We start from the raw sequence: 16,913 nt of genomic DNA, 5'->3' as shown, positions 1-16,913 counted from the left end.
TGTGCTTAATAGGTTTGGATAGCATCCAGTGTCCAGCCTCTTATCAGAACCTTTCTACCTTTTAACGTCCTCCTGCACTGATGGATATCCTAAACATTAGCAAGCAACCTTATGTTGCAATAGTCGTAGCTTGGCTTCCTCTGGTAAACCAAATGTCATTTGTTCCATTAAAAAAAATCCCTAAATCTATAAACACTCATTTACAACCTCAACGTTATTGAATGGCTTTCTTGCAGGAAAACAAACAGATCCCTGCTTGAATTCACTCCTCTGAGACAGTAAACGAGTAACCCTTCCCTTGCAAGCGATCCTCGCACCCAAGCCCGTGAGCTATTTGCTTTGCATGAAGGTAGCTCATGCATGAAGGCCTGATCCAGGCTGCTCTCGAGTCAATGGCTGCGGTGGGGATTTTGCAGAATTTGCCTTCATCTTTTTCCATTAGCAGGCCCAAATCCTGAGGAAACACTTGGATGAAGAAATGAAAATCCAAAAGAGAGTTCAGGAAGGCCTTGAAAAGGATTAGGAAGTGAAGTAAATAAACATCAGGCAGGAACCAGTGGCCCACTCCCAGAAACACTGGAAACACCCACGAAAGCAAACAAAATCACTACCTAGCACTGCTGGAAACAGGGCATTCCTTAATCACCTGTGTCACATGATCCATTAACGATCATATGGTAACAGCTATTTGCAAAGAATTGAGAGGGAAGACATTTATTGTAGGCGATGACACACTGTTTGCAGTGGCATATTCCGCTCTTCCTCAGTTTTGCTTGCTGGACAAACAGCATCTGTGCCAGGATAATAAACTTGCTATATGCTCGATTTTTGACTCAGGTCAGAGTCTGGCTTGATTAAAAAATAATAAATTAACATACAAGCTGAGGCTTGGCATGCAGGTTAAGTGAGTTTTGTAAGTGTAGTTGCATTACCGGGAAAAAAAATACTAAAGATGAATAGTTTGAAGTGCCACATATCCACAAATTAAATATGCTGATTATTTTTAAATCCATTTGTAATCAAAAGACTTTAAAAAACCCCTTCTTTTCTTTTTTTTTTTTTTTTTAATACTTATCGAGTGATATTTTAATGAATTGAGATATACTTGTTTTCTGTGAAATTTAAAATATTTTTTATGGTAATGCTGTGATTCTCGGTTCCAAGCTGAAATAACACACTCTAACATTATTAGCTTAGTGATTCTTCTAGTTGCATCATCCCAGCCAAAGGTGTCAGCCTCAGGCATCTCGTCTGAATTTGCCTGGCCCATTCTTGTGAGGCTACTCAGCTGCTGAAGTCTCTAGATGTTTTTCCAGAATCCTAATTTCCTATTACAAGGGAATCAGATGAGAAATAAGGTATGTTTAACTTCCATTTTCATCACGTGCCTCTTCATTCTCTTTGTTGGGATCAAGCATACGGTTGCCTGTTACTGCTTCCGAGTTTAGCACAATGAATCCTGAGCTCAGAGAGACATTTGTTGACCCATTACGCTTTTAGCTTCAGAAATCCAAAGCTGAACCATCCAGGAAAGTTGCTGCAAGTCGCAGCGGGTGGACAGAAGGGCTGGAGGTCAGGTGTTCAAAGGGCTCCCGTACCATCGAGAAACCCTGCACAGAAACCTGTGTGGATAGGCCATGCAATGCCATTTAATGTATTCTGCATTACACCTAGTGTGGAATTCACCTCACTGCACTTTAATAATCTAAAAAATGAGACACTCAAAGTTTCCCTGGGCTCCCTGTAGTCAGTGGGCAGAAAGAGACGCTTCATCTCTCCTACCCAGCTGCCTCCCTGTGTTTGGACAACCAAGGCTGCAATATGTGTGTCGGGAGACCAGAAGTCTATTTTAATGTCATTCTGTGCAAATGCACAAAAGCCATCTCCTGCAGATTTCTGGATGTTTTGCAAGCCAGTGTTTCAGACAGCTGGAAAAGGCTGATTCCTTTTTTCCCATGTGGGCAAAATTTTCAGGCAGAAGAGGCTGTTTCTGGGGAAGCTGAATGAACCTCAAAGGCTTAGAATTAACCTCCCTGGCCATTGGGTAATCCATACAAACTGAGCATAAGTGATGAGGGGTATGCAGAGGGGATAGGGAAAAGATAACCCCCCTGAAAACGAGAGGAGGAAACTATAACGAGCATATTCATTAGCCAAGGGCAGACAAGTACATCCTTCCTGTTCTCAGATAATCCTAAGCAGACGGCTCTTTATTTGCACAGTGTCCTCAGCCCTTTCGGATGGCCTGGCTGGTCTCCGAGAGGAGTCAGAGCAGCCTGGGGGGCCTGCCCGGCCTCAGCAGACAGATGTGAGCCAGGTTTACATGTGTGGTTGACATCAATTAGCTGAAGCAAGTTTCCATTTTCCAAAGGGTCATGTCAGAGTAATTCCAGCAAACACTGGGAAGCTAGAAGGTTTTTGCCCACTGACCAAGTCATCCCAATGATTTTCCTGACCACAAATGACAAACAGTTAAGAAGCATGTGAACTTGGGAGTGTAACCTCTCCAAAACAACAAGGAAGGAAAAACAGAGCTTCAACTAATAGCACTGCAACTAATAGCACTGCTTAGCGTAAAACCAGTGTAGTTAATGACTCCAGCACAAATCTGCCACCAGTCTGAGCAAATGCATTGCAAATAGAGCCTTCCTTAAGTCTAAAGGACAGGACACGGGACTGCCCACGGACCTATTTTGGGACAGCGTCACCAGGACAGAGCAGACTCCATGTTGTTTCCATAGGCTTTCGAGCAGTTTGGCACCATTGCAAGAGACAGAAATCCTCCGTAAGTGTTTAGTTAACTAACATTTGTATTATAAACAGTGGGTAAAGGATGAGGAAATAGGACTTGAGCAAACCGTGAGAAAATGCCGTTTAGTCTGACACCGCAGCAAAGGGACTCCTAATCAAGGCAACACTGTGATTTTTCAGATTCCTCTGCCACACTATATTACAGCCTGGCCCCAGTGACGGAAGAACGCTTATTAAAATAAATTCTGATTAGAAAGCATTAATTTGAGTAACAAGGTTGCCGTTCTGCAGCTCAGATATTTTTCCCAGAATTGAACTTCGGAAAGATGAGCTTATGCAGAAAGTACGCTGAGAAGGTACTTTCCTGGACTAAGACAGAGTAATCAGCAGAGATATTGATCGTGCTGTCTCTGGAACAACAGCAAGAATTATGTATTGATTTCTCTGGAGACTGGATTACGTATCGATTATGCTAGCTGCAAAGCAGAGGCCTAAGTAATGCTATCATCTCTGGCTAAAATGGTGCCCATAGAGTAGTGAAGTCAATAGAAAGGGGAGATGAGAAATCCATTGAGTCAAAGGGTAAAGTCCCAGGGCAATTAATTAAATGGCAAAACTCTCCTTGGCTCAAGTAAGACCGGGATTTCTACTTAAGTATTTAGCATCCTGAAAAGTCTCCTAATAGGAGCCCAAAGGGCGCAGACGAATAACGCTTTGAGCAAGTAAATAATTTTAGCCCATCCTGAATCCATGTAACACACTGTGTTCAGACAGGCACTTCATTCATTGCTTACTTCAACTCGGTCATTAATGAAATGCACAGGGTTTAGAAAAATTTGAAAACTAGCTGCGGAGATAACTCTTGTATCAAGCCTTAAGGGACCATCCACTGTAGCCAGCGAAAAGCGATATTGCCTTTTATCAGCAAGATAATGAGCTTACAGGGGGACGGCGATGACTCGCTGGATAGAAGTGATATAAGCCGAATTTGTACGAGAAAGGTAACAATGTAGAGGACAGTCCCCGAAGGCTCACCTTTCAACACACAAAGCCTCTGTCTCGTATTGAATTCTGCAGATTGCTTTACAGAAGCTTAATGTTTCTTTCTTTCAGAGCTTCCCTTATAGTGACATTCAGCCTTTGGTTTGGCCATTCCAAAAACTAATTATAACATGTTCCCTAGAAGGCATTTAGTAAAACTAAATAGTTAGAGGAAGAGGTCTCAGTACTTGAATCCTATTCTTGGTACCGTACGACCTGCCCTTCCAGGATTCAGCCAGAATCATTAAAAAGTGATACATGAAACTTTCCTTATGGGAAATGGAAGGCTTTAGTGATCAGTGAAGATGACTCACTCAGAAGCGCAAGTGCTGAAGTTTGCATTTATTTTGGTGGTGAAAACAGAAAGGGGGAAAGAAATCTCAAGGAGTGAGCAACCAAAGGCAAAGCTCCTCGGCATCAAGATTAAAGCAACAGTGTGCAAAAAGAAAATTACTCGGACAATGCACCAAGCTGAGAGAGGGTGTTTGTCAGCAGGAGCCTGGACTCAGCTGCATGGCTTTGTTCTGCAGAAGGTCTCATATATCATTTTAATTTCATCTCACCCGTATTACTTAAATGTTTTCTTCTCCACAAAGAACTGATTTGAGAGACAAGCACATTTTAGCCAGTAGGCAAGTGGAAGGCCAGGCACTGCTGGTCAGCCAGTTTCCATTTCACAGGACTTTTCCCTCCCTTCCTTATCCTATAATTGTTCATAAAAACAAAGACACATTTTCATTTAGCAAAATACCCGTTGCTTGCCTTAGACTGGAGTAAGGAGGTTATTGCTGTGTCCAGCTAACCTCTTGCAGCAAAGAAAAAAATTGCAAATGTGGCCTTTATTCTGTGCATTTCCTGGAGGAAAGGAGACTGAACAGGAATTCAGATAAGAAAACGAATGCTGTTGCTGTTCTTCATATTCTGTGAAGTAAATTAATGAGGCTAACAATGCACATTAGACATCCTATTCAGTAACATTTTTAGTACCCAGCTGAGTCCAAATATAAACTATAATGGCATATTGAGACTGTCTTAAGAGCCATTTCAAATCAATTTAGTTTTATATAGTGTCTCTCAAAGTATCTCAAGGTGATTTACAGTGAAAAAGAAAATAATGGGCTAGTGATTTAGTAGAGTAAGGCATGGCAGCTGTCAGGCAGGAAGGCAAAACTGCTGCACGGAGATGCAAAACTCTAATTTAAAAGCAGTACAAAGGTAAACATATCTCTTTGCTCTTCCAGTACAAGAAGCAGCCAGGTAACGAAGCCAGGCTGGGTTCAGTTTAACTCAACTGTTCCACAAAGCGCTGAGGGCTTTTCCATTTACAGACTGAACTGGAACCTAAAACTGAACCATTCCCACTCAACTATTGAGATTAGGAAAAGCCAGGAAAGAAATATTTGTGACCAATTCATTTTAGCAGTTTTACCATCGTATTTCACAACCTCAGAAATTTTAGACTTCCTGTGGGTTGGACTTTTGCCCTACGGACTTATTAAGTCAAGAAGGCAGCTTTAAGCGCCTTTTTCATGGAAACTGTTAAAGCCTCTCTTGAAGAAGCGAGACTCTAGTCAAGCAACCTTGATCTTGCCAGTGTGGCAACTGTTGCGCTGCTCCTGTTAAGCAAAGGCGACCTGCTTAGGAAGCCATGAAAACTCTTGTATTTTGGCATCCTAAAAAAAAGTACTCTTTACATTTCCCTCCCATCAAATAGTTCAGAATGGACTGTTGGATATGAGCATTTGAACCAACTTTAGGCAAGAGACAGGGAATACTAACGTCTTCCTAGGTGGGGAGCGGCGTACATAGAATCACAGAACAGCTCAGGTTGGAAGGAACCTTGAAAGACCATCTGGTCCAACCTTTTGTGGGAAAGGGAGCCTAGATAATATTATCTAGCACCCTGTCCAATAGCACCTTGAAAACTTCCAGCGGGGAGGGCTCTACTACATGCCTAGGGAGGTTGTTCCTACGTGCCACTTCTTCGAGAGGTCTAAACCACCCATTTTCCCTTCCAGGTGCCAGGACACATTCAGGCTTTGTCATCGCTGTTGCCTGTAGGCCAGTGAGATGGTGGAAGCCTGACCTGCTCATGCCGTCCCTGGCATCGCCCACAACAAAAGGCTGCTAGACCGCTTCTCAACTTCCCCAGCGAGCACACAGGGGCTGTTCGGGAGGTTAAAGCTGCAAAGAGCCTGAATTGTGATGACTTGACAAAGTGCCTCCCCCCTCAACCATCTTGGCAAGTGCTGAGCTTGTTTAGCTGCCTCGGGGCTGATGCAGAGCGTTCTCATGCAGAGCTTTCCACATGGGAGTTCGCTGCTACCACACGTTTGAGTTTGCGAACCGTGCGGTGTAGCACCATCTCGCAGACAGCGGCTGCGTGAGTCGCATGAGGCCGTAAGTACTGGCGTGATGTCTATTCATCTGGGAAAGTGTTTTCTTTTCCTTTTTGTGGTGCAAGTAGTATATGTTTTATTAAATAAAGTGCATGTTCCCTACGCAAATGAATGCTGAGACATTGTATGTTAAATATGTATGACATTAAAAATCTAAGCAAGAACTAAAAATCATTTATAAATATTAAAGAGCACGAAGTCTACTTTTTGTTTTCATTTTGCTTCTGATCCTGCACTCTGGGAAAAATACTCCTCACATTATAAGACTGAATTATCTGTCCAAGAACTAAACCTATAATTTTATTCTATCAGTCAAGCTGTATGTCACACTATTTTTATATCAAGACAATCAGGTTCTTTGAAGCACAGGCACACACCTACTTAAAAGAAGCATTCCTCTGAAAGCAGAAGACTTTAGAATCAGCGGCAATTTGTATCTTTCAAGGGACTGATAACTAAATGGAGAAATGCAGTTCCTAATGAAAAGATGTTTCTTTGCTGGCCAGGATGATATTCCATCAGGACATTTGGATGCAGATTCATCCATCTTGACTGCAAGCATCTAATCTGGCTTCAAATTACTGACTTCTAATGGCTTAAAATGTGTCCTTTGGAGATTCTTATTTCTCCTTCCTGACAAGAAAGGACAGTAGGCCATCTGAACTCCTAGCCTGAGCACCTTAGTTAGGTATCTAAAAAGACACAAAATTAATCCAGCCCTTGCTCGAGTTTTTTAAGTATTTGTTGTGTGGGAGTCCTGTTAAAAAAATCTACGATTCAATCCATTGCTATGGCACAGTCAACTTCACCTCTAGGAAGTATCTTCTGCTCCACAGGGCTTAAACATCCCTGTGGGAAGAAGCAGAAGTTTCCCCTTAAGAAAAAAAAGCGCAGAGAGACCAATGCAGACATTAAAGCACCACCACCAGGGAGGCAATTTTAGATTACAAGTGAAAGAGCATATCTTTGTGCTCCCTTCTGCCCCAATACGTTAAGATAACTTGCAAATACCAATAAAGTTTCAGAACAGACTGTAAATAACCTGTGCCCGTTTTACATACTGAGAAACCAGGTACACAGATCAAATATGAAGTGCAGAGCGTGGCAGAGAATGGAAACTCCAGCTCTGGAGTCCCAGTAATTTCCCTTTCTGTAACGCCACCATTTTTTCTTGATGAAGAAGCACCTGCTCTCAGATTGGTCTTCACCGCACATTCACTTACCTCACTAAACTATTTCACGCGCTTCTGCTGCACTACGGATGGCAGGAGTGCCACGGGACAGCAGTGAAAGGATTTGGAAACCTGCACCAAGACTGGCTGAAATGAAGCAGTGCTATCCTTCTCTCACTTTACTAGCTCTGCTATCAGCAAAATGCCTTTCTCCATTTCCAGATGGGAACTGAAGCAGTGGGAAATATTTTCCCTCGGTATTTGTCCCTCGTTCCTCTGTTGACAGAAATTTTAAGACAAATGGCCATTTTGGTGGATTTAAAAAGCAGTGGAACTTCATGCCCCTAATGAATGGGCAGCGGGAACTCGTACTGGCAGTGCTGAATGGCTGCACATGAAACTAGCCAGGCTCAGTAAATGAAACCAGATCCCAAAAATGCAGTCTGGAGATAACTGAAAGTATGCATTGAAATTTATTGTAGGAAAATGACTGACTGGAAAAAAAGTGGTCTGCTCTGCCCCTGCACCTCCAAAACATATTGTACCATTTAAACACTCTAGAAAGACATCTGCCAAAAACGCAATTAATTCTCCTGAAGGTCAAATGTATTTCTCCCGTAAAACAGTTGAAGCAGCAATGGTATGTCTTGATTACTCTTATGAAAGCGACTTAGGAAAAATCCGAGGATTGTTCTTGTGTTTGAAGTTGGATGTTTATTGCTTACTGGCAGTGACTTTCGTTGCAAAGGTTAAACGCGGCCAGCAAATGATCGTAACCCCCCCCCCAAAAAAAGGGTTAGTCCCAGTGCAGCCTGTCCAAAATCCCCACAGCAGATCTGTACTTCTGTTTGGAGTGCCACCCTGTGGACACAGCTGCTCCCATGAGCTCCTCTCCTTCCGACAACCCCAAGACGCAACGCTGAGGGACCAACAGCAGTGGACACAAGGAGAGGTGACGGCATCTCTCAGCTCCAAACCACACCGTCCCACGTCACTCTTACATGTCCCTGGCTACCCTGGGGCAAGTGGTGGTGGGGGACGAGTGGGAATTTTTGTACCAAAATACAGTGCCCGTTACCAAAGACCATTTTTGCCAGTGCTCTCTACACAACGGTATATGAAATGCCACCGCCTCTTTCGAGCTGGGTAGGAAATAATTGTGGCATCTGTTGGTAACAGCTGAGGGCTGTGTAGAGCTTTGCACACCGAGAAGAGACCTGAGAAGCCCCCTGCTCATCCACAGCTGAATTAAGCCCCTGGTAAGCTCAAGTTCATCCTTAGAAGTCAATTTCTGGATTGGATTATAACATTTTTTCTCTCCGACTGTTTGTATAAGACTTGCAGGTTTAGTCACTGGAGATTGCCACCATAAATTTTAGGAGTCTGGCTTACAAAGCCTGTAACAACCTAACCTTGTTTAGCAAAGGTGTGCCTTGCAGCATTCCTTCGGTAATGCCACTTTGGCTGCCCCTTACCTCTGGGGTGAGGTATTTCATCATGATTTCCTTTCCTTTCTCTCCCAGCTTTTCATCTGGAGCAATTTCATATTCTGCCTGGAACAGATATTAAAAAAAAGTCAATATTTGCACTCATATTTCACCATTTTAACTTCATTTTGGATGTGGCATTAACAGAACGCTCTGTCTGAAAAATCTGAAGGATAAATACCGTTTTCTGATGGAATTAAAACCCGTACACACAATCCTATTAAAAACCTTCCACTATATTTTGACCAAACTCCAGCGGTGCGTTTTCTGAGAAGATGTCTCTTAATTAACACCAATACAATTTAATGTATTTATATTTTATAGCCTTGCCAAGCCAGCTTTCAGAAAGCATTCAGTGACAAGAGACAACAACTTTATTTGGTTTTGCTCAAAGGGAAGGCAGACACAGAAGGTAAAATGATTTCTCCGAGTAGTAAAGAAAGTGAATGTTTGTTAATTCTTGCCACAGTGGTATTTCAAGTACCAGGTGAACTCCTCCTTTTTGGTCGAATGTGACTTTCCTATTTATTTATGTCTTCCCCTTGGTCTAACAATACTTCTGCAAAGCAGAGAGACTTGCCCATCACTTCCTTTAGTGATCCTTGACTCAGTCCCTCCAGGAGGCAGATCTAAGAGCCAATTTCTTAGGCAGATTTGTTAGGGCCAAGATAAAACAAGAGACACCATTTAAAGGAATAGACACTATAGGCAAAATTCTCTTTGGCTTCCCTGGTGCCTTAAAAAAAGAGAGCACCACATTCCCCCATGCAAAGTTTACCTACATTTTAAAATTCTGACTGTTCTATGTATTGTAGCATTACTGACTTTTGATGAGTTTCAGGACAACATTTACATAAGAAACAAAAGAAGCATTACTTGTGCACCACAAAGACATTAATCACTTCAGTTAAAGTTTTGGATCTACGGCAGGCATTCGAAGGAAACACGCGCCGCATGGGAACCCAGCGGCTAAACGACAATGACAAGTTCTTAGAGACATTCCCTCTTGGCACTGCCCAGGATATGAAGCTTTAGCCTTAGGATCAAAATATTTTCCAGAAAAAAAAAAAAAAAAAAAAAAAAAAAAAAAAAAAAAAGACGACAGCCTAACAGCTTTCATGACTGTTTATATTAAAAAAAGGATCCCAGAAAATTCTGCCAAACCAATTAAGTAACCTGGTCCAATACAAGCTGTCTGGGATGATAAATGAGGGGGAAGTTAGAAAAAAAAAAAAAAGAAGAAGAAGGTAAATCAGACTGAACTGGCAAACACTTGGAAGAACAAATTTCAGAACTCTTGCCCACTGGAAGGCGTATGCGCTGCTCCAAGCTTGATGCAATAAATCCGAAGGCAGGCTGTAATGGATACCCTAGCTAAGCAGACCTACGAATGACATGAAAACCACAATGTAGTAATAATGCTATTATCCATCTATCTGGCCAGTGCTGATTTAGCTATTGCAGCTTAAGTCTGAAGCTACGTATTTATACACATATATAGCAGGTTGCTTGAACAATCTAGAATTACAATCTGATTTGGTTTGGGAAATGACGATGACCGCAAATAACAGAGAAACCTGTATTATTGATGAAAAATACACCAAAAGCTAAAATCCACAAGTGCAGTACTTCTCTTTTAGTGATCATTTTAGGGATGAACTGATTACGTTCTCATAAAACTTAATACATGGGTTTAAAAAAATCTTTCAGCCAATTTCCTGTCCTTTTAGATGGTATCTGAATATGGGTCATTTCAGCTCTTAAAGCACAGACACTCTCGAATGTTTAGAGCATCTTAACAGCATTTTTCTCCATGATTCCTTGCTAGGGGATAAAACAATGGCAAGAAAGAGTAACAGAAGGAACTATTTTTTTAAAGGTGAAAGTTGCATCTTCTTTGGACCTTACTGTTTATGTTTAGGTTCACAGACAAACTAGGTGTTTTTCATATAAAAGAAAACAGAAATAATGTATTTAAATAAAAGAAAATAATTGTACTTAAATGTAACTGTCCGTGCAGAAGACTGCAAAGAAAGGATTAACTCCTTGGCATTGAGTCAGCATGGAAGCATCTAGGAGATCTTCTGAGTCCTCCATTCAATGCTATTTACAATTAACCCAGTAATGACCATTTCTCTCTCCTTCGTTTGCTTTTAGACTCTGGAATCTGGTAATACATTGGCTCCCTAGTAAAAAAACCCAACAACCTGATTCAAAGTCATCATCTGCCATTTGAAGTGCACCAGGGAGATGTCAAAAAATTTGGTGTCCTTTTTGCCACAGATTACATTTACATCCCATCCGAATTGTACAACAGGAAGAAAATTAGGACAGACCAGAAGACAGAAGTTTAGCAGGAATTGGATCAGTGCTTTGAAATGCAGTTCCTGATGGGATCCAACATATGCAGAGCTAAATGCACGCACGCGCACACACACACACATATACACAGTGTATCTAATTCTATCTCAAGATAGTTGGGAAGGAATAAAAGGAAAGTTTAATTATACTTGCATTTGACATCCTCGGAAAATGCGACACTGCGGTGTTGAAGGTAGGATGTGACAGACAACTGAGGATGTGAGAAGGAGCCATAAGCTCCAACTGTGAACGGTGTTGATTTCACTGTAGCTCAAGTACTAGAAGCCCATTTCATTTTGTTTCTAAGTTCATTATTACTTCTCCCTTCAGTGCCACTTTCGAGCTATTCGGCAACAGATATCCGGTACGTTTTCAGCCACGGGCTGTTATTGCAGGAAGAATTACTCGTGTAGAGAGACAGAGTGACTTCCCCATGCTCACTCTGCCGCATGCCTGGGAAGCATATCAAGGTCCTCAACTCTCAATCTTGTATTTAAATCACAAGATACATCCCCTTCTTCCACAATACTCAAAGGCATGGCTACAGTTTGCAAATCCCTAATTGCTAGAAATAACATCGTTACTTAAAATCCATGTGGAACAAAATATTTTCCATTATTCCTTTGATGAATCCAGGCATGTGTTTCAAGGCTCCTGCTCTGAAGTCTAATAGCTTCTCCATGCCCTAGTTAGGTCAGACAGGGCCCTATTCATAGCTCATAAATGAGGGGAGGATTTACGATCACCCTGACTGCATGGGACGAGCTGCAGGCAAGGCTCTTTCTGCGGGCAGGCGCGGATCCTTCAGTCCAAATGGCGAGAGGATGTGGGCTGGCCGCCGTTTGGTGCTAACTTTTCTTTTGGCTGCTGTTTCGGAGGTAGTAGTTAATTCAGTGGCTCCCCCTTCCCTAGAAGCAACCCTGGCTGAATGGGGGCACGGGGGGGGGTGCAAAAAGTCCTTCCCTTCAGAACAGCCGCCCTCGGGATGGGATGAGCGAGATCGGATGGGAAAACTCAGTTCCACTGGGAAAGGGAGCAAGGTCCAGCCTGTGGCTGGCTGTGAGACAGGGCCCTGAGCTCATGGATGGTCGAGCAAGAGATTTGGGAGCTGGAGGGTGCCTGTGACCAATGGAGAGCATCACTGGGGCAACGGCACAGGGACCCAGCAGGGGCTCGCATCGGCAACCTGAATTCTGACACATCGTTTTGTCCAGTGTTTGGTTTTCATCTTAATATTCTTTGAGTTCCTGAAATTGTATGGCTTAAAAATATGTGAAAATTGAAAAACGGAGCCCAAGGGATCTCTCTGCAGATCTGGAAGGACTCTCTCCCAGGGCAGGTAGCTGCTGATTGCCTGCGGGAGCGTGGCACGGCCGCAGGAGTCGGACCCTCGCACCCACCCGGAGATGGACACAGAACTCCCACCACAGCAGTTTCAGCTTCTTGGTGTAAATCAGGAGCAGTGGAGTCACCTTCTGAGCATCTGCAGGAGGCTACTGGCGTTTCGGTCCCAATTTTACACCTCTGCTTTCTCAGCTCCCTCCTCTGTTATCCCCAGTATCTCTCCCTGCTCCGGCTCCTGCTCACTCCTTCCTCGGAGTCCAGGCTCTGCCCTGTTATTGCTCTGCGCTCCAGCGACTGCCCTTGCACTTGCCTCCGCTGGAGATTTAAAATCTGTGACTGAAAATTGGAAAGCAAACCCCAAACAGCTGGGATTCATAATAACTCGCATTTCTAAATGAAAAGTGAACTTGAAACCACATTTTTCTATTTAAACGCAGGGCAAAAAGAGCCCTTTTGACTGTTTAAAAACACATTTTGAGTTAATGAGTTTGTTGATATCAACAAACTGGCATTTCTGATGGAAAAAGCCTTGAACAGCTTTAAGACACACATACACAGATGGTTTATATACCATGTAAGGGACTTAACCAAACGAAATCTCCCTAACGGTGAGACAGGGTTTTTACAAATGGCATTAAATGGATGCTCGCTCATCCTTTTACCCCAGATAAGTGTAATGTCTAGTGAAGCGTTCAGCTGAAAAGTCCACCCGAGGGGATTGTGCCTCTCACCCCTGGCCCCCGTGCCTGGATAGCACAAGCAGAAACAACCTGGAGAGGCAGCAGGGCTATTTTTCTCCAGGGGATGTATTTCAGTGCGACTGCAATGCAAAGAAATAACATCATACAGGTCAGAGAGGAAATAATGTCAGGTTATTTTCTCCTTGACCAGAATTAACCATATTCCCCTCCAGTCAATCTAAATCTGGTCCACATGAAAATACTAAAAGGCCTCCCCTGGGGGAAAAAAAAAAAAAAAAATTAAAAAAATTATGAATGTGAGTAGATGAAGCAGGAAAGGGACTCCAGAAGCTAAAGTCTTCCTTATAACAGCACACAAAAATCACAGGAGAGAAGAGGGGAACATGAAACGTCAGGAGCCAGCACCCCGGGAATACGCTTTTGAGAAGGGGACAGGGGCAAGAGGTCCCCACTGAACTGCCGCCTTCTGGTGCTGGAGGCACGGGCTGCGGGGAAGGAAACGTGTCTTGCTAGCAGATTCCTGCTCACTGATCTGCCTTTCAGCACAGGAAACGTATCCCCTAACACTTTATTTTAATGGCTATCTTTCAACAGCTCCGAAGTTGTATGATGTTGCTAAAATATTTGTAAGCAGAGCAAAGCATGCTTTAGGGCTGTGCATGATTTCTTTGTTAAGGGCTTTTAGGGGAGCTGATTTAATCATAAACCATCTCCGTTTAATGATAATAGTTTATGTTCGCATAGTTCCTTCATCTGAATGGCTGCGTAAGGGTTTGGTGAACGATTCGTGGGAGATCTTTGTGTTTACATGCACACAGAGAAGCACGCAATGCATTCAGAGGCACAAGCTGCAGCCATCGGTACTCCTTACTAGATATTTTATCAAGTCAGGACCTTTGTCATGAAACTGTTTGTACGATATCCATAATAAGAGATGGTTCTCTGTCCTTATAGCCTCACCGTACCAGCTAGGAGAAGGGGTTGCTGTTGCCCCATTTCCCAGCCAGCCGCACACATGGCCGCTTACTGGTCCCGCAGCAGTGGTGGGAACCAAAAAACCCACAGCTCCACCAGCACTGTGCTGCAAAGCTCTGCATCTCTTCATTTTTATCGCTTTTATCATTTAATGTTGGGGCCTACTGCTTACAAAGCACATATGTTTGTAGTCCATTTTACAATTGATAAATTGTGGCTAATTACCCAAACACTGTTCTCAGAAAACATGTAGAAACTTTATGCCTCCGAGCACTTTAATCTCAATTATTGGTTGAAATTGGCCAAGGTATTCACAAGTTTTAGAGGGAACTGACAGATATATACCTACACAGATGCAGAATTTAATGATACACTTCCTTTTTTTCTTCAGAAAACAGCCAAACTGTTTAACTGTACAGACAAAAAAACCCAGATGCTGCTGCAATTAGATTTGCAGGAGACTACATCAGACAAGGTTAGTTATTGCACCCAACAGTTGAAATAAATATCCAGCAAAGAGAGGATCTTTTTTTTCTCTTTATGTATTCTGGTCTGCGAGGTCTGGTTGATTTTACCAGTCTTTGGAAGCAAAGGTGTGAGAGAGAGCTTGCAAAACTTAGTCTCACTTAAGTATGGGAATGGAGGTTTTTGGTAGGCTGTTGAGTGTCTGACTCAGCTTCTGATTTCCTCCCTGGAGCCCCGATTGCTGCTTTCTTTGCAGACAGTTGAGTGCACTGGTTAAAAACGTGTATTAAAAAGTGGGAGGCATCAATTACTGGCTTCTAGCAACGACTTACTGTGTGACCTGGTAAAGTCACTTAGCTGTGCTCTGTAAAAGAGAGGTGGTCCTACCCCTCAATGTGCAAAAGCTCTGTGAGCCTCTCATGAACAGCTAAATATTTTCCTCTGTTATTTTTTTCTTTTTATTTGATATTACACAAAAGCTAAGTTTTGCATCTCATGTTAAAAAAATAACTAAGTCAAAAGAAAACAGAGACTTCTGGCTTTTTCTGCTCGGGGCTTGTTACAGCAGGTGGTCTCCAAAAGGTTTCACATTCCTGGTGGTCTCAGAATAGAGCTGTAAAGTCAAACTTCTGGTTTCATTATAGGACTTTTTTTTGCCTAACGTAGGACTTGGCCTGAATCCCACTCCTCAACGCAGTGTGACCCTGCTGGGCGAATTTCAGTAGCAATCATCCAATTTAATGGCTATGGTCTGTGTTGACAAGAAGCTCAACATGTCCCAGCCATGTGTGCTCGCAGCCCAGAGAGCCAACCGTATCCTGGGCTGCATCAAGAGAAGCGTGACCGGCAGGTCGAGGGAGGGGATTCTGCCCCTCTGCTCCGCTCTGGTGAGACCCCACCTGCAGTTCTGCCTTCAGCTCTGGGTCCCTCAACATTAGAAGGACCTGGACCTGGTGGAGCAAGTCCCGAGGAGGGCCACGAAGATGATCGGAGGGCTGGAGCACCTCTCCTATGAGGACAGGCTGAGCGAGTTGGGGTTGTTCAGGCTGGAGAAGAGAAGGCTCCGGGGAGACCTTAGAGCAGCCTGCCAGTGCCTACAGGGGGGCTACAAGAGAGATGGGGAGGGACTTTTTACAAGGGCCTGTAGGGATAGGACACGGGGTAATGGCTTTACACTGAAAGAGGGCAGATTTAGATTAGGTATTGGGAAGAAATTCTTCACTGTGAGGGTGGTGAGGCACTGAGGGAACAGGTTGCCCAGAGAAGCTGTGGATGCCCCATCCCTGGCAGTGTTCAAGGCCACGTTGGATGGGGCTTGGAGCAACCTGGTCTAGTGGAAGGTGTCCCTGCCCATGGCAGGGGGGCTGGAACTAGGTGATCTTTAAGGTCCCTTCCAACCCAAACCATTCTATGATTCTAGATGATTCTATGTGTTGCTCGACCTTAATATTGCCTAATACAGGGATTTTCATGTGCTGGGAGCAAGCTTGTACAGAATTTGAAATCAATAAACACAGAAGACTGCTGTTAATTAGCGTTAAAAAGAAGAGAGAAAGAGTAAATATTCAGACCTTCACATAGCCAGGGATTTTGTTTGTGAAATCCTCATACTGCCAGTCTGAGCCTAACTGGGAAGAGATTCCTGTCCCAGTAAAGGTATGCAGGGCAGCTCCAGTCTGCAAAAGCAACCTGGGAGTGGGTGCAAAGCACACCCTTGCAAAAAGATTTGGGGATATCTGTCTGGGATTGCTCAGAGAGGGAGATTTAAAACAATGCCAGTCCCACCACAAGCTTTCGCAGGACCCGTGTCGCCTATGCTGCAGGGATGGTGGGAGGACACGGAATTTCAGCGCTTGGCACCACTCCACGGGTCTTCGGGAGAATGGAGTGACACAGTGCCCTCGATTCCCGCAGCTGGAGGTGGGCTGGGCTGCTGGCGCTGCTGGGAGAGGCTGGGAGAGGCTCCTGGACGCCCCAGGTGAGTGCCTGATGTTTCATCAGCAGCAGACACCTCACTAGACAATGCCGGTTCGGTGTGGGACGAACACGTCCAGGGTACCCGAAATGTCCTCCTGCCCGACAGCCTTGAGCACAGCTGCACAGAGCGTTTGTCAGATATAGCAGTTTAATGTACCTCCATGCCTAAACCCCTCACTGGGGAAAAACCATGACCAGTGCTAGGAATATCAGGTAGAAGTTGTGACCAGCTAAAACTGA

General features: G+C 43.7%; 1 protein-coding gene across 1 annotated transcript in view; it reads right to left on the bottom strand.

The window, feature by feature from the left end:
* Positions 1-16,913, bottom strand: part of GRK5 (G protein-coupled receptor kinase 5) — a 161,175-nt gene that overhangs the window by 38,663 nt on the left and 105,599 nt on the right. The window contains exon 4 of the mRNA XM_049810454.1: positions 8,839-8,916. Within this exon, the coding sequence (XP_049666411.1) occupies positions 8,839-8,916 (78 nt within the window). The remainder of the gene's footprint in view (positions 1-8,838; positions 8,917-16,913) is intronic.

This window comes from Accipiter gentilis, chromosome 9 (genome assembly GCF_929443795.1).
Source record: "Accipiter gentilis chromosome 9, bAccGen1.1, whole genome shotgun sequence".
Classification (NCBI taxonomy): domain Eukaryota; kingdom Metazoa; phylum Chordata; class Aves; order Accipitriformes; family Accipitridae; genus Astur; species Astur gentilis.
Note: the sequence above shows the minus strand (reverse complement) of the source record. Positions and strands in the feature narration are given on the sequence as shown.